Source organism: Xiphophorus hellerii, chromosome 6 (assembly GCF_003331165.1).
Source record: "Xiphophorus hellerii strain 12219 chromosome 6, Xiphophorus_hellerii-4.1, whole genome shotgun sequence".
In the NCBI taxonomy this organism is placed as follows: domain Eukaryota; kingdom Metazoa; phylum Chordata; class Actinopteri; order Cyprinodontiformes; family Poeciliidae; genus Xiphophorus; species Xiphophorus hellerii.
The window spans coordinates 17,874,918-17,901,407 of NC_045677.1; the positions used below are offsets into that span (position 1 = coordinate 17,874,918).

Here is a 26,490-nt window from a genome sequence, read left to right on the forward strand (position 1 = left end):
TTTGTAATATATCTCAACCAGCTTTGCACATCTTGAGGCTAAAATGTTTGCCCATTCATCTTTAAGAATAGTTAACAGTCAGATTGAATGGAAAGTGTCCACAAACTGTCATTTCAAAGTCTTGCCACTGATTCTCAGTTTGACAAATGTCTGGAATATGTCAGGGCCACTGGAGCGCTTGAATATGTTTTGATTGGAATCTGTCTTTGATCTTAATTTTATTCTCATTAGATCAGAGTCCCTTCTTATTATGTTTACTGTGTTCCATGCATGGCTTGAGGCAAACTGCAAAAGGGCCATATTGTGACTTTCTTTCAATAGTTTCTTTCTTTGTGCCACCCTTCCATACATATCAGATTTGTGGAGTGCTATCTGTCAGCAGATCCTCCAACCCATTAGTCTCCCATCTCTGCTGCACCAGCAGTTACAACTGGTCTCTTCTGTTGTTTAGATGTGTTTCTCGGTCTTCGTGATGTTGATTGTTCACTTTCAGGCCTTTACAGAACAGCTGTACACAAAGGTGGACTATTTACTAATTAGGTGACTTCTGAAGGCATTTTGGTAGCACTGGATTTAGGGGTATCAGAGTAAAGTGAGTGGAATACATACTAACAGCATAGTTTTTTTTTTTTCTTCAGATTTCAACTATAAAGAACTTTAAGAACCATGTAAACCATGTTATAATTAGTGCTATCTATTTCACAAATATTTGTGTTGCTCTCAAAAAAGCAAAAAAACCCCAAACAATTATTATTTCAAAAAAGGGGAAAAAACCAACTCAATAAGAGTACTAAATGAAGACGATGAATAATAATTGTTTCCTTTACACTTGTAAAATAGGTTCTGATAGCTACCTAAAACACATTAAAATGCATGAGTATTATGTCAACATGTACTGAAAGAAAACTCCTGCTGTAATTTTTTATTCCTTTGACACTTTCAGGAAAAATGCTTTCCAAGTCATAGCTGTGGACGGAGTTTGCAGCGGAATCGTACAGTTTCCCACTGTTGAAGACTGCTTGGACTGGCTTCAGGCAATAGCAAGCAACATTTCCAGTCTCACCAAGCACAATGTGAGTAAGAAACAATAACAGCTTTTAGAGCCCTGTCCCCTGTGTAAAACAGGGGGATATTGGGCATGTTGTTAACGCAGCACTCACACAGTCTTGTTGATTGTCTTGGAAATGTCACAGACGGTATTAGGTAATGTAGTCGAGTAATAATGTGTCTTCACACTTATCTCAGAGCCAGAGATTGCGCGAAAAGCAATACCATTAACCTACACTTCCTCTGGTTGTGTTATTTAAAATTCATCATACAGAATCTTTCAATAATGACATCAAGGTACAAGTACAACAAAGATGAAGCCAGGCTTTATCTTCTTTTGAGCTATACTAAAGCTTATGTGGGAAAATACATCAAGCCGACTGAGCTCAATCATGGCGAACAGCTTGCATAAAATCTCTATGAAAGTGTATAATTCAGGAACATTTTACATGTTTGACACTACGTTAAGAATGAATTGTGCATGCCACATTAGCAGACAAGGCCTTAAAGATGTGTAAAAGGTCTGAAAATGAATGCATTTTTAATGCAATAGCTTAATCTCTGGTGAACATTGTAGAAAATCCATCCTTGTGGATGTATGTGTATTTAGCTAACTGCCATTAGGCTGAATGAGGACATTTATTTAACTGGCCTGCACCGTAAGCAGGATTAAATGAAAACTAAAAAACAAACTACCAAAGTTGATTGTTAGAGAACTGCAGAGAAAATGGTTATTTTGGGGTCAACAGGTCTCTTTGATAGCGGTGAGCTACTTAAGCAGCTGTGACTGTTGTGGAGAGCTGGACAATTGACTGAATTAAAATTGTTCAAGTATCCAGCTTCAGAGCCCCTTGTGGCTCTTTAAAACCTCCACATTGACTCTTGATAGCTGAACAGCTGAAAAAATAAAGATCATAGCAATGTGATTGAATAAAAACAATGGAGACAAAATACTAGTTTCTAGCAGCATTTTTATATGAACTTTTATGCAATTTACACGACAGTGAAACTAATCTTGCTAGGAATAATTAAGAAAAAGACATTTTGGGTTTTTTTAATGCCAATCTGCATGTATTTTTTGTCAAACCTTAATCCTTAACATGAAAGTAAAATTGTTCTTTAGTTTGAAAATCGAAACAAATAGTAGCTTTTAGTTCATACTTCTAAAATCCTATGTAATCTTTTCCTCAAAAAAGATTTTGCACCTCTAAGCTAATATCTAATGTAGCTAAAATGGCTCTTTGGATTCTAAAGGCTTGGTGACTTCTGAATTAAGTGATCCCCTGAATCCAAAAACAATAAACATTAGTAAAATATTAGCATCCTGTAGTTTTAACATAAAGACTATCTTGTGTTATTTGAGATCTGAAAGTTATGTTTTACGTAGACTATTGATAATTTTCTTCAAAAAAAATGCTCAAATTAGCTTTTAATATTTGGGAAAAATATAAAAATTATATCATGTTTTATTGAAATGATAAAATTTCATCAGGATAATGAACTTTTTTTATTCCTTAATTTTTTTCGGATTATAATCTAAAGCAAATAGAAAAACCATCACAGACATGGTTCGCCCTTCCTTCATGACCATGACAGTCATATCCTGTTGGAAACTCTTGGGATGAGCTGATGAGTAGAAAACACAGGGACTCTGGATGATCCAGAGAAAGATCAGTTTGGAAAGATATTAGTCTATGGTTCCTCTCACTGCATGCATTAGCCTTGTAAAATGTTAAAGCAGAACAGTACTGCTGTTATTGTAGAAGTGTTACTTTTTGTAAAAAACAAACAAACAAAAAAAACAAATCTATTATTCCTAAACACTGGATTTTTTAAACCACAGCCATAAGTACTCAGTAATTGATTTCTTTCTCATTTTAGTATGAAATTATAGTGCTGCAACAAAATATTCTTTTATTTTCAGACTTTTTACACAACTTTAACATATTTCTGCTGTTTCTTTGTAGAAATCTCTTGGAATTAATAAGGAATTACGAAGCTTTAGACCTCATAGACGTAAACAGGCTTTTGTGTTGGCTCTCCGAGGGACATGAATGTGGCATAAAGCTAGCAGCAGAATAAAAACTGAGGATTTTGTAATTATCATGTGGCCATGGGGATGGTTTTGTGTCTGGGTGGGGGGGATAATGGAACCCTGGTTAATTGGAGTGGACCAAGTGAGGGACACACTAAACATAACACAGATGACTCACTGAATTTCTCACTCCAGCCTTGGCATTTACAAAGGTGTTTGATCAAGCTGCAGGAGTAGCATAGGCTGGTGCATGAGGTGCAGATTTCTACTCAGAAAATTTCATTGTTAGGCTAGGTATTGTGAATGAAATTGATGAGCCACTAGTGCATTTCACTATTATTTGTTTGGCTCTTTTAAAGGAGATTTTGTGATTTATTGCTCGAGTTTCTTTTTGGTCGTCCGATTTCCTCCTGCTTTCATCACACTGAGGGAACACTAAAAAGGCGTCTGGGATGTATAAACTTTGTTATTGATTTAATCATCATTGTGTAATTCCAACAGAGTCCTATAAAGACCTTTGAAAAAGTGTAAGAAAACTGTACTTTTAAATCTAACTCACAGAAACATTTAATTGAAACCTTATATTTGCATGTGCCGTACAAAACGAATATATGGCAAGACAACCCTTTTTTCACCAATATTAAATCACACTGATGTTGTCCTGCTTTAGGTCATTAAAAAAAAACTATCCCTTTTTGCAATAAAACTTCAAATACATAGGTTTACATTTCCTTGGTATTAATAAATTATCCTTTTACTCTTTGTGACTTGGGTCAAACCTTTGTATCAGACCAAAAGACTTCCAAAGGTTTTTTTTTTTTTTTTGAGTGAATATTCAGTCTTTTATCTATCTTGTCATGTTGCATTTGAAACAATTCCTTCTTCCTTGCCGAGGGATTTTTCAAACCATATTAGACTGGTTTCACTGTGAATATGACACAATTACCAACTGCATACAAAGTCTACACAAGGTCTTATGCTGCTGTCCGGGGTTTGGTATGCAAATTTGGCAGCAAAACACAGATTTGTCTCTGGAGTGCTGAATCCATCTCCATGCTAAATGTTATGACATATGGACATTCTCATTCCTCTTTGTGTTTGTATTTAATTGTTTGAAAATGTGAGTGTGTTGTTCATGCTGGATTGTTTTCGCATTTAGCAATTAGAAGTCATTTTGGTAATGCTAACTGACCTAAAATAGGAAAGGTTTAGTCTAATTTAATCTGGAAAAATATTGGTTGTATATAAAGGGTATGTTCTTTTATAAATAGAAGCAGCTATTTGAACTACAGCATTTTGAAAATAAATTAAGGAATAGAGTGCTTTGTTGCTTGCAGATGTCAGTCTTCTGAACAATCTATTTGCAGTCAAACATGTATCATTTGTCACAACGAGAAGCTTTCATTTCTTTGAGCGATGGCGGAGGAGGAAAATCCACTCTACTCTCTGCGCTCAACAACCCTCCATAAAGGCTCCGTGATGTTCTGGTCTAGTGGCTGGTGAGGCCATCTCAGGGTACATGAAACCCCTCTTGAATTTGTTTAGCGATGCATTTGAAGGCATCATTGAGGACATTATGAAAGGAAGTACTTGCTCCATTGCGCCTAATGACTCCCACCAGTCAGCTGCCGCACAGCAGTACTATTGCACGCTGAAGTCCATCTGCCATTTTATTTTCAAACACGATTTGTGAATCAGATATGATGTTCGGAGAAGGTTTGATGATGAGTAACTTCTAATGACTCATTGCGTACACATTTGGGCGCTCTACTCTCCACACCATGTCGAGTTTCTCTATGTATTGACCTTGAATACAAGCCTACTTTTTTTCTTTTAATCACAGCTCAGCTTCAGGTTTCCAGCTGTTTCTAGCAAAGTGCAGCCTGAACACTCAGGCTCCGAGGTGCTGATTCAATTCAGTGGAAATCTTTAAAGCTCTACTTCAGTAACATTCAGCAGCTCCCAGTGTTAAGTGTATTTCTAAGTTCAGTCAGCGGGCATTGGGCTGGGATCATTCTCCCTTCTTATAGATTAGGTTTTGTCTTTTTTGTGCGAGTTTAAAAAAAATCTTAAAGGAAAATTTGTGTTTCCTGTAACATGGTTGCTTAACAAACATTGCTAATAAGGAAAATAAATGCATACATTGCTATTTAAGTTTGCCATAATGAATTAAAGTCCCAAATATGTAATTTTAGTATTTTTTTTGAATACTTTAAGTGAAGATACAATGCTTCCTACTTTTGATATAGAGCTTGTGTTATTCATGACAGGGCACAGCAAGTTTGTTTGTAAATAAAGTTTCCCTCAGCAGGAAATATTTAGTGATTTTAACAATTAATTAGGATACTTAAAAATAGAAGAAAGAGCATGAGAAAGAGATGACAGCATTAAATATTTTCAAATGAAAAAGCATTTAGAAAAAATAATAATGCATAAATACTGCAGCCAAAGATTAAAGGGATGTGAATTTACAGAACATAAAAAAAGGAGATAAACAGTGGTAGATTTTTGTTTACACTTCTCAGTGGATAAAACGTTGAATTACTTCTGTAAACTTTCTTTTTTTAACAGCAGCTTTAAATGATCTGACAGTTTTTGGAGGCATCAGGTGTTCAGAAAGCATGTTTACCAATTGCTTTGTGTTGATCATGTGAACACATCCCAGATCTCTTCATGCTTCACAGTTTTTAATCTGAATCAGATGTACAATAAATATTAATCATTTAATGCTTTATAAGCATATTAAAATCTGTCATTTAGCACATAAGAAACATCCATCCATTTTCTGCACACCCTTGTCCCTAATGGGCTCGGTAGGGGTGCTAGTGTCTATCTCCAGCGAATGTTTCGGGCGAGAGGCGGGGTACACCCTGGACAGGTCAGCAGTCTGTTTCAGGGCAACACAGAGACAGACAAGACAAACAACCATGCACACACACACACACACACTCAGACATAGGGAGAATTTAGAGAGACATGTCATGTTTTTGGACTGTGGGAGGAAGCCGGAGTACCTAGAGAGAATCCCACCATGCACAGGGAGAACATGGAAACTCCATGCAGAAAGACCCCGGGCCGGGAATTGAACCCAAGACCTTCTTGCTGCACGGAAACAGTGTACAGCCTAAGAAAAAAATGCATTAAATTAGAATGCTACATTTCAGGCTTTTAGTCAGACTTTTGTATAAAATCAATAAAACTCAATTTAGATATAGTTTGCCACATTGCAATAACATGGTGAGTGTGTCAAATTATTATTTGTTATGTATTTTGATTTAAGTACAATAAGATTCCTTCCCAAAAAATAGGTTTTAGGCATAAAGAAAAGTTTGCAAGATGATTTCAAAGCCCCAGTTTTTCGGCATAACTGCTGCTTCACACATAATGCAATGACAAGTAGACAGTTCTAAAATCCAAAAGCAGCTGGTTAGCTCAATCAGCATGATTCTTATGTGTTGTCATCTATAGGGTTTTAGTTCTTTGGTGCAGTTTTTAAAAACATGGTTCCTTGTGAAGTTTCTTAAAAGGGAATTAAATGTACGGTAAATAATAATTTCGAATCTATTTTGGTCGGAATGTGGTAAATCTTCAATAATAAGAAGTCATAAACTAAGACAAATTCAAGAAAAAGCATAGTCGGGAACATTTAAATAATATTTACTAACCAAATAGACTACGAACCAACACAATTTGTTACCAGTAACAGATTAAATAAATTGATCTCACATTTATTTCTCTTTACATTCTTGCGGAGGCCAAAGTATTTCAGATATGGTTTCCTGTCTATATTTTTAGAAACAGAAAGAGGTGTATTATTGATTTTGAGTTTAGAAGTTTAGAAGTGAACCTATAAATCTCTCCTGATTTGAGTTAAAGCTTCACAAACCTCCGGCCTAAAGACCCTAGAGCTGAATCTGAGAAAACCTGCTGTCACTGTTCCCATATCTTTGCACCCAGCTCACATCAGTCTTGTTTCCCCCTTCACAGTTTCTCTGCTGAAATAAAAACATAGCTTTTCTTCTCTCTGCTCCCCAAACTTTAGTATCGTTTAACAATTGCTCACTCCTCTGGCTTGTTCTCTCTGTAGGAGGATGGACTTGGGAATGGACATCTTAATTTGGTGCTCTGCTTCTAAGAAAGAGTTATATTGATGGTGTAGCTGTGGATTAGTTGCGAGTGATACCTGTGATCTGAACACAGGGTTTTAATTTGAAGCCTGACTGCTCTCTCTGCTTTTATTACCAGAGAGAGAATTGATTTTTTTAAATTGATTTTTTTTTTAGGAAGAGCCTCAGGACCTCCTGGAAATGGCTGGATCTATCTCATTTTGAAATTTGCATGCTTTGAATAAATTGAGTTCTTCTTCAATATGTGTGGTTAATACTGTATGTTGCCTCTGTAATGTTTACTTTTTTCTTTGCACATAGGGTTTTTGCACTTTTTTCTTTGCACATAGGGTCTTTGCACTTTTTTCTTTGCACATAGGGTCTTTAAAATTTTTGTGACAAATGTTACTGTGGGTATTGATACTCCTGTTAAATTTTGCAGGTGAAGAAGATTAACAGGAATTTTCCAGTAAACCAGCAGGTGAGCTCTTCTATTAATTATCCAACATACTTTATTTTACATATCCTTAATGTTTGTGCTTTAGCCGGCATTAAAACTGAGGTAATTCTGAGCCGTTCTGTATGTCAGAGAAGTTACACAGGGCTGTATTGCCAGCTATTACAGCACATGGGAAGTGCTTGCATCATTTAAGTCCATCCACTGGGAGATGATCAGAAAACAACTTAAGTGCTTTCAGTCAGTTAACTCATCATGTCAACCTTCAGTCTAAATGGAGAAAATCAAACATGCATCAAGGGCTTTCTGCTTATTTACTGCAGCTTCTGCCTCACAACAATAATAAAAAAAAAAATAGCAGCCATGCAAATTTAAGATAATAGTTCACAATGGAAAATTACAGAGTGTCACAAATCTTTTCACTTTGTTGTTTTGTAAATCAAGGAAAGGTCTTGCCCTATTCTTGTCCGTTCATACCTCTATTCATTATCGTCTGGTGGGGCTGTTACTATATAACTTAATTTCCTAGTAGTTAGTTTCTTAGTTTATTCTGGTGTTCTCCTAGATCAGTGTTATTTTTGTATTGGTTTGTACTTTTATATTGAGAAAGAGAATAAACTCCTCTGTCTTCACCAGTAAAGAAATGCAACAATGCATTGGAATTTTAGGTCACTGAGCGAAAGCATAAAAAAAGCATAAGCATGAACCAAACTGGACGATTTTTAAAGACTCCACAGAAAGCAACAGTCAAAGATTCCTGCCTCTGTATAAAGTTTTTACAGAGTTTTTAAGACCAGAGGTACCAACAATTGACATTGGTGGTTTTATTCAAAACAATTATTTTGCGCCATGCAGTTTTTTCCCCCAAATGAGTAAAAAGGCCCAAAATAAAGTTTGGATTTTTTCTAAAAAAAATTCAGCGGAAGATTATTCTACTGCATTTAAAAAAAAAGCATTTCTTTCAAGACTTTTTAACACCTTTACCAAGATATCATCATCCTTCTACACATTTGTATGTAACATTTCCTATATGACTGTGAGAAGATTTTAACCTTGTATTATTAAAAAATATAGATTTTAAACCTGATGAAACCTCAAAAGACGTTTCAAATATACTTCATATTTAAAACAAATTTGTCCTTCCTCTGAAGAATATTGACACATATCCTAACCTTCCTATTTTTGAAAATCTTAAATCTCACCTCTCTTTAGAGGAATTTAGATGTTTAAACTTTTTCCTATCCCATGTTTTTAGATGAAGAAATAAGGATGACATAGTTGTGTGAGAACTGTTTTGTTAAAGCCAAAATTCTTTGACTTTTCTCACACATTTTCAATTTATTGTGAATAAAACCAGTCCTTGATTTCAGGGCCTTTGTGAAAACAAAAAAAATAAATAAATGAGGGAAGCAGCTTGTGATTTTATTTATTTTATTTTATTTTAATTTTTTTTCGGCTTCAAACTGAAACTCAGAATGTTTCTGTCAAGTTGTCAGATGAAAGCCTTTGGCATACTTTTACTAATGAGGAGGAGGAGGAACCGGATATGGAAGCGTTTAGGTCGTTTAGCAGCTTGCAGATCTATTTCAAACAGGGTGACGGGACTTTTGACAGCCTGTTCGCATGTTGTGGAGACTTTAACTCAAACAAATATCAACGTCAAGCTGAAAAACCTTAGAGCGATCACATCCAAATTTAATGTCAGTCTATAGAATATTTTCCCCAAGAGTCTGGGAATCATCAGGACTTTTTCACACTTGGCTAGTCATATGAAACATACAGCAAATGAAAATGTATGTGCTTTATCTTTGTCTAATATTAGAACTTGGTAGATGATCTGAAACATTTGGGTGGACTAAATATCAAAAACTGAAGAAATCTATCAGGGGAAAAAAAGCTTATTTTATTCCCAGGTATGTACCATCAGGGAGAAATGACAGTAAACATGTACCAGAATTTATAATTCTTATAAAGAATTGTAATTTTATTTATAGATTTGGTGCATTTTCTTTCTAGTTGGACCATCAAGATGATCTAGAACATTTTTAGATGCTGTCAATTCATCAATTTCAGGACTTTAGACAAATGGACATCATGTGGTACACCATGCAGACTTATTTCCCTATGCACTATTTTGACTTGAAATAATAGGGACAACAGCACTGTTAACAGGGACTGACCAATAAGCAGTTTAAATGCACTTTACTTCGCCTAAAACAACTTCAGCCATCTGTATGCAACACTCCGATTTAGATTTTTCTGCCTACTTTTACATAAATGAAAGGATAAGATCTCCAACTGAAAGATGTCATGATAAAACTTCACCAGCAAAGGAAGATGTTTTGTCTTATCCTGATTTGACACACAAAGATTTGTTCTGGTATTTTCAGCATGAATCTAAAATTCTTGTTTAACTATGTATGAAATGTGGCACTTCTGAGTTAAACGTTATTAATAAATAAAGCCAAACTCTGACTTGTTAAGTATGTATGATTTTTGACACATTAGGGATATCGTTAGATCCTTAGGGGTTTGGGATGCCTCTTTTTACCGTAACATAAATCATTAAATACTGTCAAAGGTATCCAAAAATGAAAACTTGTCATGTTTTTGGAAGAAAACGTTCCATAAATTAGGCTGTGAAAACATGTAATAAAACCTTTATGCTGCCAGTATGAATAAAGTTGGAAAATAAGTGTGTAAATACTAGTGAAAGTAAGGATGTCAGAGAAATATTTATTTGAGGGAACTGTTTAAATAAATTATGTACAAAGTAGCAACAAATTGAAACACAAAAGGGTTGTATTTAAAATTACTTTTCTTCTTGTTGGGTCTCAAAGTTTTCGTATTTTATTTGGACTTTTTTCAGTATGCTAAATTACCCTGGTCCTCAAGACTATCCTGCATGTTTTAGATGTTTCCCTGCTTTAACACACCGGATTCAGAGAATTGCAGTTCAGCAAAAGCCTGCTAATCAGCAATTTAAATCATATGTGCTGAAGCCTGAAACATTGACCATCACCTAACATAATATTTAGAATAATAAAGTTCAATCTGTCATTTGGTGTGAGGAGCACACCAAGTGAAATGTTGGGGGTCTAAACAAAGCAAATGTTTAAAATGCGTAGATTTCAACCATTTTATGTACGAGTCATGCTAAGGTGTCTTTATTTCTCTGCAGGAAAATCTTTTTATAATTATATTTTTATAATTTTAAAATTTTAAAAGTTCTTTTCCTCCATTTTTATTCGTCATTTTACGACTTGAATTTTGAAACACATTCTCCATTGTGTCATTAATACCACCCACTGATCTCCACATTTTTATACAGCCAATCTTACGTAGTCTCACTTAAAGCTTAAATGTTTAACGAATCTCATATGAGGCCCTTTTCAGTCTTCTCTAAAACCAAAACAAACTAAATAGTTAGTTGTCCGTCTTCTGTGCAATTTCTGAAAAAGCACAGATGCTAACCTGTCACTGCTGAGTCAGTTTGGGGCTTGAAGACTGTGCCAAAATTTTCACTTGCCAGAATATAGGCAGATTCCTGTTTTCTGAGGTAAAAATTGGAATCTTTACACAAAAACTATTTTCTACAGGCTCATAAAGACAAAGGAAGTTCAAAAATAGTTTCTCCAGTTGCAAAATCCCTCATTTTCCAGGCACTTTACTTCACTGCTTTGCAAAGCTGGATTTAGTGCCAAATATTCACAGTTGAAATGTTCTTATGATTATTTGGTGAACATACAGTAGTTATATCATCTTTCTTATTTCATGGCTAAAAATATACAATTTTTAACACCTTTAAGCTAATTTTTAATTCCAGTTGATTTCTATTTCACTTTGTAAAGTACAATGCTGTTTTCTTTATTTGACAGATTATCTACATGGGCTGGGTCGATGAGAAGGAGCAGGACTCTGTTCAGGACAGGATGTACTCACCAAAGTTCCTCGCTCTGAGGGGTTCCTCACTCTTCAAGTTCACAGCTCCTCCCGTAAGCATTCTCTTGTATCACTTTAATTTCTATTTCATCAGAACAAACTCCTGTTTTGGATAGATGCTTTCTGCTCCTCAGGAAGGGATATTTCATTTTCATTTAATGCTAATCTATTGTTCAGGAAAGGGGAAAAAATGCTTCCCTGTTTAAGAAACAGGAAGCAGCTCACTTATAATCATTTGTGGTGCATTGATCTTTGTCTTGATTGATGATGATCATTTAATGTGTTTACATTCTGGCAGCTATTTGGGTTATTATGATGAGAGGGATAAGCTGTCAATGGGCCTGTTGATGGCAAGAGATTGATAGATAACTGAAATTGCCTGCTGATGGTGATTGTGCTGATATAAATGGAATATGCTAATGTGAGTGGATGAGGGAACATGAGAGCCTGCATGTTCAAAAGTCAGGACATGTTTTGTTATTAATCCAAACTAGTTATCTAGGATTTATGGTTTCCTGCCATTTAAAAGGTTACAATGGGTTTGAAAAATATTTATACCGCATTGATGTTTTCGAGTTTTGTCACATTACAACCATAAATTTTATTGGGATTCACATACTGGTGAAGTAGAAGAAAAATATAAATCTGAAAAGCAGAGTCGATTCAGACCCCCTGTAGAATGACATCCTTAAATCCCATAAAATCCACTTCAACCAACTGCTTCAAGAAGTCTTATATACACTCTACTTGTGTGCATGTAAAAAAAGGCCTTGGTGACTGAAGAAGGTACAGAAACCCATTACTACTGTTAATATTGTAGTTATTTTGAAAAAAAGTAAGCTATTATTGAAAGAAAGCCATATGACGTTCCATTAACAATTTTCCCCAACCCATGTAGAGAACACAGCTGAGACATAGAACAAGGTTCCTTGTCAGACAACATCATAAAGGAACAATGTGGCCTACATTCAAAATACTATGTGGTGAATAACTAACATGGCACATCACCCTGAACTTACAATGAAATGTGCTTCTGGAGTGCTATCTTCAGCGAGACAGGGAAGCTGATCAGAGTTGATAGGAAGATAGATGGAGCAACATACAGGGCAACCCTGCGAGTAAACCTCTTAGAGGTTTGAGACTGGGGTAGAGGTTTTCCATCCAACACAGCAGGAGCCAACTTAATCCAACTGAGAGTCTGTGGCAAGACTTGAAAATTGCTCTTCACAGGCTCTCCCTGTGGAAATACGTTTAGATTTGAGATTGTATAATTTTCCTTCTGCTTCACAAAAATGCATTACTTGTATCAGAAAATCTCAATCAAACACATTGGAAATGGGAAAAATTCTATTTGCAAGTTACTGGGTACATCAATCAATCAGCAAGGAAATACTGTAATGTTCCAGTCCTTTGGATTTGACATGTTACTAGCAAAAGCTCTGGGCATTGTTCTGTAAATAGTTGTTTTTTCTGTATGTAAAAAGTATTCCCAAGTAATACCCGTTGAAAAAAAAAAAAAAAAACACATGCTGTTTCCTCTTAGGCACAGTTCCTGATCTTTTTATTCCTCTCCATTGAGACTTTTCTTAAATCAAACAACATTCATGTGCTGTTTTCAGGTGACGACGTGGGACTGGACCAGAGCAGAGAAAAGCTTTACCGTGTATGAAATAATGTGCAAAATTTTAAAGGTATCACAGTCTCTTTTTTTTTTTACTCAATTCCCCAAGCATTTAGAGCAGCGGATCTCAAACAGAGTACACCAGGAGAATATTAAGCAGCAGAAGTGAATCTGAGGGATGCTCTCATATGACTCACTTATACAGTACATTTGCATGTATTCTTGCTGTTCCACAGACAGATTCAAGGCTTGTAGTTATTATTCTATGCAGGTTTCAGGTCACTTTGAATTTGATGGTGAGAATTTATCTGCCACTCATTATCTAGAAACGAATTTTGAATAGCTTGATATAGATTCACAAATGCAATTATCTGTAGGCTGCTGAACTTAAATTGCAATTTAGTTTATAGAAAGCTGTGAGACGACACATTAGATTATGATTATTAAAGTTAGTAACGCCTGTCCGGGAACTGTGCTGCTGTTGTCTTATCTGTCAGCTCGCTCTGTGTTATCTTAGGACAGTGACCTTTTGGACAAAAGGAGACACTGCTTCAGTGTTCAGACAGAGAGTGGGGAGGACATGTTCTTCAGCGTAGAGCTGGAGTGTGAACTGCTGATCTGGGAAAAGGCTTTTCAGATGGCCACGTTTCTGGAGGTGGAGAGGATACAGGTCTGGTTTTTATTCAACAGTCTCAGGCTGTTTCAGCAGTTGTTTTAGCACAAAAAACTGATAATACTCTCGAGGCATCTGTAACTGTTGTAACATCGTCTCTTGCTGTTCTGCAGTGTAAAACATATGCTTGCATAATGGAGAGCCACCTCATGGGACTTACAGTTGACTTCAGCATGGGATTTGTGTGCTTCGATGCTGCTTCAAAGGCAAGTTCATGACAATCCTCTCTTATCCCTTCAGCGTCTCCATTTATCAGTTCATTTCTCAGCATTGCAAAGTTGGATTCATGTATATATTTTTCATATCAATAGTTTTGTCAAGTTCTGACCTGCTGATGGTGAAATTGGCTATTTATTGCAGTTCTACAAACTTTTGCTGTCTAGTTTTTGCACAAACTGAAAAGTCTTCACATTAAAATGTTTGTAGTAAAATAATTTTCTCAGACCATGACAGAGAGTCGCTGTAAAAAGTATTTAAGTATATATAATTTACAAGACAGATTATTCCATATATAATTTTTTTGTGCACACCTCAGAATGAAAAAAGGTGTGCACACTTGCATTTTTTTCTACAAGACTAGAAAATAACTTGTCTTATGCAAGAAAGCTATGATTTGCTGTTACGTTTTAGGTTATTTACATTTTTTACTATAAATGACCTTCAAGCATTCTATTGTGATGAATTAGGACCGGAGGAAACGTCATGCTATGTGTGGGAAATGGGGAGCAGTCAGTGTTACACAGCTCTGTTTTTTAGACAAAGACAAAATGAGTTTACATTCTAAACCATCTTAGCATATTCTCTTAAGCATTATTGGTATGGTTTGCATGTGGTGAGCTTAACATACAAACAAGTCTCTGTATTACATATAGAGCTATTGGACCTTTTCTAAAAGAAAGCAAATATTTCCTAATTTACCAGAAACCTCTGTGATATTGAAAAAAAATCAAGTTGTCTTCTCACAGCAAAATCTTCCACACTGGTGATTATTAATTTCAACACGACCCAGTAGCGCTTACATAGATGGTGTTCACTGATCGGTAAAAAAAGTTAGAAACTTTAGATTCTGCCTCTTCTGAGCGGTGAGTATCCGGTCATACAGTTGGCCAACTTCTATGTTAGGGCAGGGGAATCCTCTGTTATCCATTCAAATATGGAGGAGTGCTCTCCTCCCCGTGTTGCACACAGTTGGATGGAACAAATCATGACGCCTCAGCTGACTTTTTTTTGTGCTGCTGCTAACTTATTCTGCTCACTGTGCATTTTAGGAGTTGTGAGTTCATTTGTTTTGACGGCTGAACCCCTCCCAGCTAAAACCTCTTACTGCAGCGTACAGTTCATTTTGGCCTTTCCCCAAGTCTCACAGGCATGCATACTACTCCACTGGTGCACATTATGTTGATGAGAGGGACACAAGCACTGCCATATTGTTCTCTAAGATTTTGGCCCTAATTCCAGCAGTACGTGGCAACAATGTCCCCCAAGCATGACAATAATGTCGCCAGAGTATTGTTTATAGAGAGAAATTCACCAAGCACAATCCATATGTAAACTGCAGTAGCAGACAATGTGAGTGGGATTATTCCATAATTAAAAACTGCTTTTGGCAAATTTGACAAGCATGCTGGTTTCTGACAGAAACCAACCAAAATGTAACTGTTTGTCAAACAGATCTGTAATCTGCGGGTTCAAAATACAGTCAGATCTTATTCCATCTCTGCAGTACTGTTTCCACATGGACAACATACAAAGCAAAGATAACTCTGGATAAAATATTTATGGTTAATCTCCACCACCATCTCTCTGCCAGTGCTTTTGTTTGGAGTTTTTCCTCTCATGTCTGCGGTCCTCTTCTGTGCTCACACACATGAGAATCAAGTAAGCTCATCTCTGACCTTTAAAAGATGAACACAAAGTGAGTGGGCGGATGAATCAATGCATGTATATGGTACTTACTACTGTGTAATGTGTTGCATATATTACATAAAATATGTAAACTAGAACAGCTCAATGAAGTTATCTGCTAAACTGTGGCATTGTATTCAGACAATACCGACTTCGAGTTGGATGCAAAGTTAATACAAAATTCTTTATTGCTACAAAGTTAGGAAAGATAACAAGCATTTTATTTATTTTACCCATGCTTTAGTTTCAGCAGGCAGCCTCAAAATGCTGCTCTATCTGGTTGACTAAGAAATACTATGTTCAGACAACGCACTGACACAATTATGCATAGACTTATAATTTATTCTCGTATATTCCTGACCCATTACTTAGAGTTGGTCTTCAATAAACTCACATCTAGCTCCTGATAATATGCTTGCATGAGTCAGGGACTCCCTATACATATAGATATAGATTCTTGAACATGTAATGTCCTCCAATGGCCTTCACAGTAACCAGATCTCAACCCAGCAGGGCGCAAGGAGACTTGCTTCGTAAATCTATAGCATCTATATGATGCCAACATGTCAACATAGTGCAAAATCTCAGCAATGTTATAAAACACCTTGTTGAATCTACGTCCTTGAGAATTAAGGTAGTTCTCAAGACAAAAGAATTCCCATCTGGTCATAGCAAGGTGTAACTAGTAAGGTATATGATGACTGTATATTCCTGTTAGTACATTTTAAATGCTGTACAAATGGGAAAAAAATGCATTGCCAAAATCTACATGGTGCTCAACATGAGAACACTGACATCAAAAATGATTCAATCAGTGTTAGGCTACTTTAACAAAACCTTGACAGCTTTTCTCTTTAAAAAATGAAAAGAATCAGTACTTACTATAAAAAGTAATAACCTCCCTGCTAAAATAGTGTAATATAGCATCGTATTGCTTAAGCCATTTTGACAGACTGGGGAATCTGGGGGTGTCTGGCAGTGAGATGAGAGCAGTAGATCCTTGACTTCAGGGTGGCCCTTCTGTGGTTCTGCTTTCCTCTGGTGAGACCCATGGATAGTAAATGTGACGGGGACCTGGGGGGTCCTTAGACTGCGTCTAATTAGTTGTACTCTTTAGACCTCCTGGAGCTCTTCAACATTTATTGTAGTGCATTGTCTTAGGAATTAGATACAATCACACTAATATCAGAATAAAATGTTCCCCAACAGAATATTAGCAGGATAGTAAATTTCTTGTTAAGTGTTTTGTTCTGGCTTGACTTTTCTTCTTTGAAGTAGCATGCAGTGTTGTCAGTGGAAGGTTTTATTCCAATATTGAAGTGGCTACTTCTGGTATAATTGTCGAGCATAATTTCTCATGTGATTAGTAAACATAAAATAAAATCCAGATTTTTTTTTGTACAATTTTATGATAAATATAAATTTTCCAGTGATAGCCATCACAGATTGCATTTGTTGTGATTGAGATTTTTGTTTACTTCTTGTCTTCCATTTGGACACTGCATACTCTTTAGACATAAGAAAACACTAGAGAAAACATTAGAGAATATCAGCAGTTGATGCTCCACACTGTCCTGTATAGCTTAAAAATAAGTGTTTTATTGTTGATACAGTTGAAACTAGAGGTTTACATTTACCGAATGAAGTTAAAACCGGACAAAACTTAATGGCTATAATGAGCACAGTTACATTTGGAGAAAAAAGTGGACACTTATAAGTCAGGAAACACCTTCCCAACTGTGAAGTATGGCAGCTGCATCAACCTGTTTTGCTTCAGGAGAAACTATTTCATTTAATAAAATAGATGACATTATGTGGAAATATTAATGCAACATCTAAAAACATCAACTAGGAAGGTAAAACTTGGGCATAGATTTTTCTTCTAATTGGGCAATAACCCAATAAAGCAAAAGTGGCTATGGTTGTTGTCCTTGAAGTGTTTAAGGACAATGAAGTCAATGTTTTGGCATGGTCACCACAAATCCCTAATTTCAGTCCGATAGAGAATTTGTAGACAGATCTGAAAAGATGTGTAAGAGCTAGGCTGATTTAGTTCCACTGGTTCTGTCTGGAGGAATGAGCCAGAACTCTGACTGTTGTGAGAAACTTGTGGAAGAAAAATCCAAAACATTTGACCCAAGTCATATAGTTCAAAGGCAATGCTACAAAATGTTGAGGAAATGTAGTATGCTTGGTGTTGTATAGGTTGGACAAAATTGCAGACAAAAACTGGGCATAGTCATAATATGCATGCTAATTAAAAAACAAAAACACTTACAGAGACAGTCTGCAGGGAACCAGATACATGCCACAGATGAGCAACTCTGAACAACAGAAAGCAACGGCAAAACAACAAAGATTGGAAGCTACTGAGGCAAAGGTAGAAATGACAATGCAACCTAAAAGCCTAATCAGATGGAAATGAGAACAGCTGAGAGAGTAAGCACGCAGAGGAGAACGGGGTGATTGAGAACAGCTGTGCTGAGAAGCAAGCTGGCACGCTGAGGGAGGAAGATAAAAAGAGCAGGAGAAATAAAACTTCAGGGGAGAAACCCCAAAACTATCATAAACAGTTAACAATAAGAAACACTCATTTAAGATGCCTCAATCTAAATGTACAAATGAAAATACAGCCAGAAAAGAACTAACAAAGAGAAAACTGAAACGGTAAGATTTAAGATGCAGAAATAAAGGAGGGAAATAAAGGAAGGATCCAAAACAAGACGCACAACACACAGACAACTCAGGATAATGATAGTATGTAAATATCTCATTTTAACGATATTAATAAAGTTCTGAGATCTTTTCAGTCATTTTAGCAAATAGAATTTTTTTTTATTATTCTGATTTAACTTCAGACATGACAGTTTTTGTTTGTAAATTTCTGTTAAATGTTTAAACCAACCAAGGAATACTCTGGATTTATTACACCCTTTGGAAAACGTGAAGTGTGTCACACTAATAGCAGAACCTGAGCTGACCAGAGGATTTATGGATAACAACACAGGGTTCCTGCTTCTCTCATGCTATAATTTCAAATTCCAATTTCTCAGACATGGATGTTTATTTTCTTTTCTTGTGTTTTTCTAGATTTTGAGAATACATAAATTAAATTTGCAGACCCTGCTCACAGTCACTCTGCAAATACAAGCTAACATTGTTGATTCAGCTCGCAACTAGCTGCTACTATAGGATGCTGACTGATCTTAGTCTTTGTGTTGGCTTCAAATGAATAGCTTGGAGCCTGTAAGGATAGATGGATCCTAAGGTGAATGTGATCTCACGCAGTAATGAATTTGTTTCTGCCAATCAAATGTGTGTTCTTTTCCCTCGGGAAGCAGAGCCTGCCAAGCCAGTGATCAGCCAAGCACATCAAAGTGTGGGGTGAAGATTGCAGTTGTATCTTTTTCCTTCAGTATTCTGTGTTTGTAATCTACTTAATTATTATTCGATTTTATGGTTTGGATTTAAAACTTAAAATGTCTCTGAGGCATCATCACATATGATTTATGCTTTTTGGGCCTTCTGATGCCAAACTTTGTGACACAGTAAAACAGGGAAACAATGAAAGATTATTTTACCATTGTTTAAATTGTGTCTTAAAATTTGTAGACCAACTGGAGAATTTTATACCAAATCAAGAGGAAAGAGAGAAATATCAAGTCCATTCATTTAAACTCATGTGACATTACTTCCATTTTCTTTTGTCTCAGGTCAAAAGTCACACTTAAGCAGGTTTAAATTCTGAGTAAAGAAACAATACAACTTTCTGTTCCTCCGTGACAAGGCTATCTATTTGTAATGGTGAAATACTCTACATTATATACATTCAATATGCATCATGTTCGACAACAGAAGTTTAAACATGAGTCAGTGATGTGATTAGATAAACCATGAGAAGTGCAGAATGACAGTTTTAGTCCTGATTATCATAATGTCTTCTACTATATGCTGCCATAATGGATTTTGAGCCAGGATACTTATTCAGTAGATTTTTTTTCCAATTATTTGTAAATTTAGATTTTCAAAACCTTGCCTTTCACTGAGACTGTCTTTACTTTTTGATATGTTATTCTGCTCATTATTCTCAAATGTCTGTTTTGACTAAATTGTTTGGTTTTGGCTTTATATATTTATTCTTCTTGCCAGATTATTGGAAGTGCACAGAAGATTTGTTTCAATTGCAAATATTTTATTAATTGCAGAGCAAAATGAAATGTAGTTATAACTCATATTACACAATTTTCTTCAAAGAGTTGTAGATGTTGACGGCTGTGGGTAGGAAGGATATCCTGTGTTAGTCAGTATTACAGTGGTTCAAGTGAAGCCTATGACTGAAGGATGAAAAAAGTGTGCTGTTTAACAGTGTCTTGAGTGCAGCCTCAATACCAGCCTTCCTCCTGCTTCAAGTGGTAACATTATACTAAAACCTTTTTAAAACACCAGGGCAAAAACCCTGAGTGTTGTTTTTAAAATCACCAGTACAGATATTTGTGAGAAATAAATAAATTTCTGCTTCTACCTAAAGAAAAACATTGTAGTTTTCATGGTGAAGCTTTAAAGCTCTGCTGCAACACAAAAATGACTTTGCAAAAAGTGAGCTCTATTTTAGTATGAATTTCTCACTTTTGGAAACCTTAAAAAATTGTGCCACTTGTCTTTTTAATAGAGAAAAGCGGTGTCACTACAGGGGTCTTCAAGAGGGTAATATCAAAAACAGTGGGGGAGTGGCTTTTAGTTAGCATTTAAAATTTCCCTGAAAATGAAATGTGCTGTGTGGGGAAGGCTGCCCTGCCTTCACTTGATCTAAAACTAGTTTAAAAATATTTAAATATAATATGAGTGCTTTATTGTTGTTATTAAAAAGTGATGCTGTACTGCAGACAAGTTCCTGCTAAATAATCCAGTATTGGTGGCAGATACATAAATACAGCACTGGGGTGACTGCTACAAGTGATGAAATTGATTATTTTTCTTTCTTATGCTGGTATTTTCAAATTCAGAAGAACAGCATATCCAGATCTCTCTTGTGGTCCATTCCTTGTTTACAAGAAAGAGTATGGTAATGCTACTGATAGGCCAGGTTAATTAAAGGATGGTTTGTTGCCATGCAATATCCTAGCTGAAGCACAAACGTCATTTGATAGAAGAACTGTACATATAAGCAACGATATTAAAAAGAATCCTATGAAAACATGTTGAACTTGCATTCAAGATTCCTCCGACATGCATGAAAAAATAGCAGCTAACAGACTTAAAAAAATTAGTCTGTAGCATAAAATAAAGATAATGAAAAGCTATAGCATAGTTCAAAGCTGTAGTTCCACTGCTGCAATAAGTTGAGCGCTGCAGATGACTGGCATTTTAGAGCGTCACCTTCTAAATCTTCCTGATAAAGTTCCTGTGATTGGCATTGAGGACAAGATAATACTCTATCATTACCTCTGACAAGATTAGCATGAATGAATTTCAAAGGCAAAATAGATGAGGTGACACTTCTGCTGCTCTCTGATTGTGCTTGGTTATTACCCGCTGTAGATTTTTACAAGAAAGCCGGTTTTAAAAAACATCTAACGCACATGTCGCGTTAAAGCATAATTTTTCACACCACATTTGGCCAAATTGTCAAAGTTATTCCTACAGTCCCAGAAGCAGTTTTCACTGTCCAACAGCGTGCGCACACTGTGACATAGTCATGTGGAAAGCACAGCTCACTGTCCACCTGAGGAGCCTGAAACTGACTCACTGGGAAGCTTTTGTTTACTGATTTTAGCACTAATTGAGTCACCGAAGCTCTACTTCATATTAAATTGTGCTGCGACTTCTCACATTTTTTCCACTGGCAGCAACGGCACATTCATCTCTCACAATGGATTGTACTTGACTAATCTGCTGATGTGCCTCATTTCCAATCAGCTTCTTGAGGATTTTATCGTTTATAATTTATGAAAAAAGTGACTCGAGAATTGAATTGTAATTGAATTGTAGTTAATATGGAGATTTAGTTTTCTTTTTCTTGTCATTTCAGGCAGTACTGTGGAGATACAAATTCTCCCAGCTAAAAGGATCATCTGATGACGGAAAGAGCAAGATCAAATTTTTATTCCAAAATCCAGAATCCAAGTCTATTGAAGCAAAGGTGAGTCTGGTTTTACAGGATTATACAAATTGAACCATGATACTAATAGTTTATTTTTAAATAAACTACTATATAGTTTATTTAAAAACTAACAGTATATATGCCTTATTTAAAAAGACATTTTCTCCTTGTTGACACTAAATCAGAGAAAATGTTTTTCCCATTTTAGATTTTTTTTAAGATTACCAAAATGTTTCTTTTTATTCCTAAATATATAACAGCATAATGGAAATTTTCAGATAATTTATTAATAACTTTTTAAAAAATGTGGCATTTACATACATTAAAATTACTCATAGAATAATCAGATGATTGAACTTGGTGTTTTGTAGAGTGATCATCACAAAACCCTAAATGGGACCCTGCTCAGTCCCATTAAAAGTTTGTAGGCAGAAAAGGTGTTTGGTGGCCTACGAACTTCACTTAGTCGCACCTGTTTTGTCCGCAGGAATGGTCCAAGTCTCCACCAAACTATTGTGAGAAAATTGTGGATGTCTTTGTCAAGTCCTTGTTATAATTCTGACATTGAGCTCTTGGAAAATAATTTTAATGTTCCTAACTTACGGACCTAAAAGTAAAAAAAAAAAAAAAAAAGTGATTTAATTTCATTACACTGAGGCAAAACAAGTCTTTGGTGTCTTTTATACAGTTTGTGTAAATATCTGGTTTTAACTGTAAATGTTTGATTTTCTGCTTTCGTTTAGGAGCTGGAGTTCTCAAACCTCTTTGCTGTTCTTCACTGTATTCACGCTTTCTTTGCTGCCAAAGTTGCTTGTCTGGACCCAGTGTTTGTGGAGAGCCAGGGCAGCGCTACGACTGCTGGGATTCCTTCTCTGTCGAGCCTCTCTTGCAACTCACAGACTCCAAAACTGAAATACACCACTTGACAGGTGCTGCTGTCTCCGGACTTCTTTTAAAAGACCAGAATCGCCTCAGACATCGGACAGCTGAACGTGGATCAAGGCTATAAGTGTGTTGCGGATAGCTGGACGCTTTAGTAGAATAAAAGACCTCCTTGTGAGTATTACACTTGATATCTCTGAAGACTTCAGGAATTACTTTGGACCTGACTTTGAACCTCTTCTTTGAAAACCTTCTAAGAGCAACTCGATGGACATGAAATGGGTTTTTGTCTTTCTTTCAAGCCTCAGACAACCACATTATTATCACATCAAACAGAAATTGCTGGTAATTTCCCTCAGTAGTTTGTCTTTTTTCTGTGAAACTTCACTGAAAATCTTGGGCTAGATGCATAAAGATGTGCACACTCATGGCTGTATGGGTTTGTACTCATAAAAGCATATGAATTACTTTCTCTAGACTACCAAATCCTTCATTTTCATGGAAGCTAAGTACAAATTTACTTAAGATTATTAATTAGCATGGGATTTTCTTAACATCACAAACTGACTCTTTTTTTATCTGGGGATAATAAGGTGGGATTTTCTCTTGGGATAACAGCCTTATCTTAGTCTGCAAGCTAATTTGGATGTGATTTTTTTTTCCAAGGTCACAAGTTGAATATTTGTTTGTCTTAAGAAAACCAAACCATTTTTATTTCTTTGTCCCTCAAAAACAACATGCATTTCCTTGAAATAATGGATTTACTTGCTTTTATTATTAATTTAAATGTGATTTTCTGTAGATTACAGGCTGAATATTCTTTTATCTTGAGCTAACTAACTAATTGATTGTGGTGCAAATGGTTATTTTCGTACTCCTAGTTTCATTGTTCGCTATCATGACACTTCAGTTTGGTACCACACTAGTTCAATGATCTTTAATGGGGCATTTTCACATTTAGAAATCTGTCCGTATTATGTTCTTTGTTTGCTTTTGTTTCATGATTGCAAACTTATTTAAAGTTATCTCAAGAAAGTAAATCTTTTTATGTAAAAACAACTAAATGTATCGAACATAATACCTTTGTTAAATTCATATGATGACATAAAAAGTCTTATTTTCAAATACTGAGGCAAATAACACATTATCACTAGATAATCTTTTCTGAGGGGACTTTTCTCAGTTTTATTGCAGAAATCTCAATAATTATGAAAGAACTCCTTTTTTGTACTATGAATATTGAATATTGAACTATATAACTATAGTATTCAGATAGTTAGTTCTCATTTATGTCCAGTAAAACCTTTTACAATCATAATAAATTATCTCCACGTTTTTTTTTTCATTTTTGCTTTATCCTATTGGACTGAAATCACTTGCTGAATAAGTGGTCTGAAAAATGAGGCTCAATATTCTCATAGCATAAGTAGTTGAAGGCATATGTATGGTTTATTTGTGTGTGTGTGCATATGCAGGGGTGTGTGCACACATGATTTATGCATCTAGCCTCTGGAGTTAACAATATGAAAAAGCACTTTTTTCTAAAACATGTAGACTTATTCAAAGAAAAAAAAAAGCCTTGACTGGATTATAGGAAGAGTTTACACTCATTTTAAGTGTTTTTGTGTTTTTAAATGGACAATGTAATTCAAGACTCATTTAAAGTCAGATTTATTTACCTCAGTTTAGAGTCCACCTATAACTAAAAAGCAACATTGCTGGTGAGAGAAATGTATGTTTTAGGTTGTTTCTTGTGTTGTCCTTGCCTGACACTCAGCATTGTGAAGTACAAACACATCTACCGATCTGCGTATCGGTGTATAAATGTGTGAGCGTTTGTGAGTGCTTAATGGGTGAATGTGACTCTAGTGTAAAGCGCTTTGAGTGGTCAGAATGATTGAAAAAGCGCTACATAAGTTCAGTCCATTTACCATTTTACCATTTACATCTGTTTTTGGGTCACTGAACAGGTTGGCTGAAAGTCTATTGCTGTTTATTTTGTTGGTGGATAAAGAAGATGACTTTGAACACCAGGTTCATCATTAAACAGCCTCAATTGGACAAACAAACAACAACAAAAAAAAACAATTTCTGTTTATAATATCTCTTCTCAAAGCAATTATGTAAATAAACACTGACATTTGAATAAACTCGGATAACTATGAGCATAACCTGAAGGACTGTCACTACTACTTGGCATTAAGGTATTAAATATTTGTTGCGTGCCAGAGATAAAAAGCTCATACACTGATGCTCTCCTTGTCATTTACTCTTTGAACCAGTTACAAGTATAAAATCAGCCATGTTGTATTTTTTATCGTTGCTTGAGATTACCCTGTAAATATTACATTAATGAAAAATGGTCAGGAGGAAAACAGAAATATCCAATATTCTAGCTTAAAATGCTTTCAGTTACCCCTTCAACCTGTCTCTGTTTCAAACTGTTTGTAAATGCTGCAGAGTGGCAGCTAAACTATCATAATCACAAAGGGTTCAGGTCAATTAAAGTAATTATTCACACTCTTACCTCCTATTTACAGAGGAGGAGGCCCCTGGGTAAGAGAAACTCTGGAGGATAGCAAATTAAAAGGGGTCAAAGTGTTTTCGTGCTGTGCAGCCTTGTTAAGGCGTCTGATGGAAAGCGACGGTGGTGCAGTCTATGCAAAGAAAGTCTGTGTGATGCTTTTGTGCTTTAAAAACAATCTTGATAAGAAATAACCGTGCCACACAGGATCCTAGAGGGTAAGGTTGACTTTATTTTATTTTTTTTGCAGATGTTTTAATAACAGATATGCAGTGAAATAAATCAATAAATGAGAACTTTTGTATCACGGCTCAGTCATGAGTGAATTTACTTTGCTCAAATACAATCCCATGGCAAAATATTTATGTCGTTTGAACTTTTTCCACACTTTTTGTGAACTTTTTCCACACTTTTTCACATAACCACAAATTTTAATGTGCTTTGTTGGAATTCAAGTGCATAAGTGTGAAGTGAAAATATCCCTTTACGCTATGATACCATGAATAAAATCAAATGCATTCAGTTAGCTTCAGAAGTAGAAAGGATGTGCTCTGGTCTGATCAACTTTTTCGGACTACAATCCCTACAATGTAACATGGTAGTGGCTGCATCATGCTGTGGTGGTGATTCTTTTCTTCAGCAGGGTGAGGAAAGCTGGTCAAATGTGATCGGGAGACTGAAGGAGCTAAATACAGTATATGTGAAGGAAACCTGAGAGATGCTGCAGAAGACTTGATGTTCACCTTCCTGCAATGACAGCAAACCAAAAAAAAACACCCGGAGCTACAGTGGGTCAAAGTCAAAGCCCAGACTTAAATTCATCTAAGAATCTATGTCAAAACCAGTTGGCATTGGCAGATGCTGAACATAAAGTCTGATTGAACTTGAGCTATTTTCTATAAAAGAGCAGGAGATGAAAATTGCAGCTAAAATTGATCTATAAAATATTTACAAAAACAAATATATGGCAAAACTTTCTAAATTTGATTGTAAAACAAATATTAACCACCATTACCTTCTTCTAATTTTGCATTGCTTTCTGTTGGTTTGTCACAAAAAATATCAACAACACCAACAAAAACAACAAATGCATTGAAGTTTGTGGTTGTAATGTGGCAAAATGCAAAAAAAAAAGTTTAAGCAGTAAATACTTTTGCCAAGTACTGTAAAGCCACTTTTCAGTTTCTATTAAGATGTT

General features: G+C 35.7%; 1 protein-coding gene and 1 long non-coding RNA gene across 2 annotated transcripts in view; one reads left to right on the top strand and one right to left on the bottom strand.

The window, feature by feature from the left end:
• The window catches only part of sntg1 (syntrophin, gamma 1), a 59,585-nt gene extending 35,766 nt beyond the window's left edge, over positions 1-23,819 (top strand). The window contains exons 12-19 of the mRNA XM_032566510.1: positions 944-1,073; positions 7,631-7,669; positions 11,524-11,640; positions 13,207-13,278; positions 13,726-13,878; positions 13,995-14,087; positions 21,815-21,925; positions 22,630-23,819. Coding sequence (XP_032422401.1) covers positions 944-1,073; positions 7,631-7,669; positions 11,524-11,640; positions 13,207-13,278; positions 13,726-13,878; positions 13,995-14,087; positions 21,815-21,925; positions 22,630-22,812 — 898 coding nt within the window. The 3' untranslated portion in view covers positions 22,813-23,819. The remainder of the gene's footprint in view (positions 1-943; positions 1,074-7,630; positions 7,670-11,523; positions 11,641-13,206; positions 13,279-13,725; positions 13,879-13,994; positions 14,088-21,814; positions 21,926-22,629) is intronic.
• LOC116722288 (uncharacterized) lies at positions 1-26,394 on the bottom strand. The gene is made up of 4 exons (XR_004339735.1): positions 24,029-26,394; positions 7,091-7,094; positions 1,157-1,165; positions 1-12 (listed from the first exon to the last, which is right to left on the bottom strand). It is a non-coding gene; the product is annotated as an uncharacterized LOC116722288 (long non-coding RNA).
• Between the last annotated feature and the right edge of the window lie 96 nt (positions 26,395-26,490).